Genomic DNA, 4,607 nt, shown 5'->3' on the forward strand with positions numbered 1-4,607 from the left:
AAGCTATAATATATTACATCTTTTAGTACCAAAAGAATATATAGCATGGATTAGGGGTTTCCATTATGTATATATTCATCTATGCTTTTAAAGCATTGTTGCCTGAGACTTGAGTAAAATTGATATACTATTTTGAATTGCTCTTATACTATTCAACTTTTACGTGTTTTGTTGTTTTTGTGCCTTACACTCAATATTATTCTATAATCATTACCATTGATCTTTTTTTATAACCGTTTTAAAAAAAAAAATCAAAAAATATCGTTATCGAACATACTATTGACCACGTGGAATGTAGTGATTGGAGGTAGTTAATTATAAAAAGAGCATTGAACAGGTCCAAAGGCCATCATTCAAAACAGAATTGAAGCATTTCTACATCTTTCAACTATCTTTTTGTGTTTCTATCAAAATAATAATTCGATCCAAAGAAGATGCCAAGTGGGACGCTTGAAGTTTTTCTTGGAAATGCCAAAGGCCTTGAAGACCAAAATTGGCTCAGTATGATATTCACAAACTCCATTTTTTTCTAATTATGTTTATTATGGTTTCTAAGAGGAAAGATAATATGGTGTTTTAGTATTTAATTTGATCCTCATAATTGAATGCTCATTTAAAATAATGATGATAGATCTCGCTTTTTGTGACAAATAATGGCGTATTTTTGGTTTAGATCGTTATCTGATTTTGATTTGACAAGAAGATTAATATAATTAAGAATTTTTTTAAATCTGATGATCTTACCAATAGACATGTCCCTCATTCATTATTTTTAATGTTACTAATCCATATTAATTAGTTTATTGAATTGGCTTTTTCAAATTTGAACAGCTAGTATGAATCCTTATGTGATCCTCACCTGTCGGACTCAAGAGAAGGAAAGTGGTGTTGCATCAGGTATTTCTAATTATTTATACTTCAACTGAACCGTGTTACAGTGGCGGAGTCAAGATTTTCAATAAGGGGTTCAAAATTTCAAAAGTAAACATGCAAACTAATCGAAGGTGTTCAACATCTACTATATAAACCTAAATAATAATTTCAACCATATATAAATAGTAGTAATATTTTCCGCCGAAGGGAGTAGGATGAACCCCTAAGAATATGTTGGCTCCCCCCGCACTATAGTTTTATTTTTTGTAAATAAAAACATATACGGTCCCTGAATTTCAATTTATTTGATCTACTTCCTTTTTTGGTCTATTTAAAAAAGAATGACTATTTTCTTTTTTAGCAACTTTTTAATTTCAATTTTCTACATAGCATGTTTAAGAGTTAAGACCACAAGATTGAAGGACATTTTGATATATTTGACAGATCTTTAATATTTGACTACAAGATTTAAAAGTCTTTTTTACTTCCTTAAACTTTGATTTAAATCAATGCAGGTCAGTCAATTTAAAATAGAAGGAATTTTATAATATTTTAAACGCACTAGATCACCCTCCTATAAATACAATCAAAACCAGAAGCAAAATACTTAGTGGTTGTTTAGTAGAGTGTATTAGCAAAAATAATGGTTGTATTAACTGTATTGTGTATTAGTAATACCTTATTTGATAAAAAAATTTATGCTATGTATAACTAATGTACGCATTAGTTATACGCTATTGTGTACTATATGCTATACTTTTTTTTTATCTCTACACCTATCAGTGTAGATTGTTAAGTTATATATCAATAATCACATTTTATGAATACAACATAACAATTTTTACACTATATGAAAGTTTTCTCAGACTAAATAACTCAATATTAAGTTGCTTTGTACAGGTGAAGGAACTGATCCTGAGTGGAATGAGACCTTTGTTTTTACCATCAGTAGTGATGTTGAAGAGATCACCGTCAGGATTATGGACAAAGATACTCTTGGTTCAGATGATTTTGTTGGAGAAGCAACGTTAATAATCTTTCTCATTCATTTAATTGCCTAATATCATAATACTCTGTTCTTTTTAACTTCTTTATCTTGTTTTGACTTAACATGACATTTAAGAAAATAAGAAAGACTTTTGAATTTTCTGTTCTTAAATATATCTTTTTTAAATAAGACATAATACATACATATTCCCTTTAGCTTGACCTCAACTCACAGTTATGCCCTTCCACTTTGGGCGTGCACAGTAGACACTTAAACTTGTATAAAGTTGAACAAATAAACACACACGTTCTACGTGACATTCTACATGTTAATATGTATCCTACGTAGTGTCCTACATGTATTATGTCACGCAGGACTCGTGTGTCTACATGTTTAATTTTATACAATTTTAAGTACCTACTTGTACATATATAAAGTTGAAGAGCATAAATATGAAATGAGATCAAGTTAAAAGGCACATTTATCTATTGTGCCTTTTAATAAATTCTTAAAAAATAAGACAAATAAATAAAAATGGGGGAGTATCAACATTTTTATTTTTCATTTATGTTGTCTATTGGTAATCACTTTGGTCTATATTTTGTGCTTTTATTATTGCAAACAGAATTCCCTTACATGAAGTGTTGCGAGAAGGAGAGGTGTCTGAACGAGCTTACAATGTTGTAAAAGATGAAGAATATTGTGGAGAGATAAAACTCAGCCTCACTTTCACATCTGAGGTGACATTATTACTCTTTTCGTTTTAAATTAACTGTCTTAGTTTAATTAATTATACATTAATTTTAAGAAGGTAAGCAATGTTGTTCCCATATGCCTACTCATTCATAACCAAAGCTCTTCAAATAAATCTCCTCGGTACTTGAACTCGATTCTTTAAAACCGGGAACTCCATTCAATTAGCTGGGTATAAGCTAATTTGCTCATTTTCTCTTGATACACTTACCTTGACCCTTTAGGTTTTTCATGAAGTAGACAGGCAGGAAAATTGCAATCTTCAGGTCATGAGCCTATGAGTTGACCAATATTCCTCTACCCCGCTTCTTCCCCTTCTCTTTCAAATTCTGAAAACCAAGGTTCGACTTGCATGTTTAGCATATAGTCTGAGTAGCATGATGTTCACTGAAACTTTTGAATTCGGTCTTAAATTAAAAATATGTACAATTTATAAACTCTTTTTAAACGTTGTGATAGATATAAAAAAAAATGTGGAAAAAGATTAAAATTTTCAGTTTCTAGCGCCAATTTTTTTGCCAAATTTTAAAATATTAGCTAATGGACTCCATATAAGTAGAGATACTTCATCTTTAATTTTTCAATTCTTCCTTTTACAGTTTTTCCAATCAGTGATTTTAAAATGAGTGTTGAATTTTTAGAAGTGGTGAAAAGAAAGAATGGTTATGACAAAGTATTGAAAAAAGTGTTAGAGTACCGTTGACTATAAGCAAAAAGAGAAAAGTAGTTGTACTTTATTGCATTTCAATAACTTTTTCTTTAAATTAAAAGAGTGCAACTATTGAAATAATGAGATTCAAGAAGGGTAAAATAGGGATAATGTCATTAAATATTTACCAAATAAGGAAATGTGTCATTCTTTTTGGGACTGACCAAAAAGAAAAGTGAGTCACATAAATTGGGACAGAGTGAGTACCATTTTATGTTACACTTTCAGTCTTTGAGATTTCAATTTTTTATTTTTTGGACGTACATTTGTATGTAGAATCTTTTAGATTTTTCAAAATATAATTTACAAAACTACATAAAAGTTTCTATAAAAATAATTAATAATTCAAATATTTTAAAGAAATATAATAATAATTTGTTTGATCTCAAGATTTTAATACCATAACATAAATTGAGAAGGGCGGAGTATTTCCACCTAAAGATAACTATATACAATTGCATATAATTATGAGATTTCTTTTTCTTTGCAAAATAAAATTAGTTATAAGCTACAATAGGTTAAAATAATTTTTTAGTGCATAAAAAAGAATTGATTTGTCATCAAGTCAACTTATAATTATTATCTCATACAATCAATAGTATTTTGTAAAAGAATATTAGAATCAAGAAGAATGATAACTTAAATGAAATAATAACTGTTAGTGAGGTGATCATCTGAAAGTGAATCTTGGTCACTTGCAGTCGGGTTCTCATAGAGGAAGTCATGAAGAAGAATACGGTGGACGTAGAAAGTCACGTCATGACTCCAGAGGATCTGATGAAGAAGAATATGGTGGTGGACGTAGAAAATCACGTAATGACTCCGGAGGATCTGATGAAGAAGAATATAATGGACGTAGAAAGTCACGTAATGACTCAGGAGGATCTGATGAAGAATAATATGGTAGACGTAGACGATCAAGTGATCGCCGTAGAGGAAGTGATGAAGACAACTATGGTGGATATAGAGAATCACGTGATGACTATTAATTCCAGGAGTTTAAGCCGTTTGGTTAACCCTAACCTCTCATGGATGGAAATAATCCTCTAATAAATTTTGCAATAGTTGTTCATTGTTTAATTTGATCGTTATTTTATGTTTGTATTTGTAAAATACACACATTAGTTACATGATTATATTTGTTGAAAATTTATTTTCTTTTCATATCTACATGTCGTCCTTTGTTTCCAGATTTTCCAGACTATATAAATAGGACCAATTTGGAGGATCATTTCATGAATGTTATTGCTAGGTTATATCCTCCACTTGTTGAAATTCTAATGA

General features: G+C 29.8%; 1 protein-coding gene across 1 annotated transcript; it reads left to right on the forward strand.

Moving 5' to 3' along the window:
* The first annotated feature begins 381 nt into the window (after window positions 1–381).
* Window positions 382–4,396, forward strand: LOC102581283 (elicitor-responsive protein 3-like). Its single transcript, XM_006364181.2, has 5 exons — window positions 382–501; window positions 832–897; window positions 1,774–1,900; window positions 2,487–2,601; window positions 4,025–4,396. Exons 1-5 carry the CDS (start codon window positions 435–437, stop codon window positions 4,220–4,222), a joined length of 573 nt encoding a protein of 190 aa, XP_006364243.1. The 5' UTR covers window positions 382–434; the 3' UTR covers window positions 4,223–4,396.
* The last annotated feature ends 211 nt before the right edge of the window (window positions 4,397–4,607 follow it).

Source organism: Solanum tuberosum, unplaced genomic scaffold (genome assembly GCF_000226075.1).
Source record: "Solanum tuberosum cultivar DM 1-3 516 R44 unplaced genomic scaffold, SolTub_3.0 scf00486, whole genome shotgun sequence".
Classification (NCBI taxonomy): Eukaryota; Viridiplantae; Streptophyta; class Magnoliopsida; order Solanales; family Solanaceae; genus Solanum; species Solanum tuberosum.

Coding starts and splice junctions, on each gene's coding strand:
- LOC102581283 (XM_006364181.2), top strand. CDS start 435: ATGCCAAGTGGGACGCTTGAAGTTTTTCTTGGAAATGCCAAAGGCCTT. Junction 502..831: donor TGAAGACCAAAATTGGCTCA/GTATGATATTCA, acceptor AAATTTGAACAG/CTAGTATGAATCCTTATGTG. Junction 1,901..2,486: donor GATTTTGTTGGAGAAGCAAC/GTTAATAATCTT, acceptor TATTGCAAACAG/AATTCCCTTACATGAAGTGT.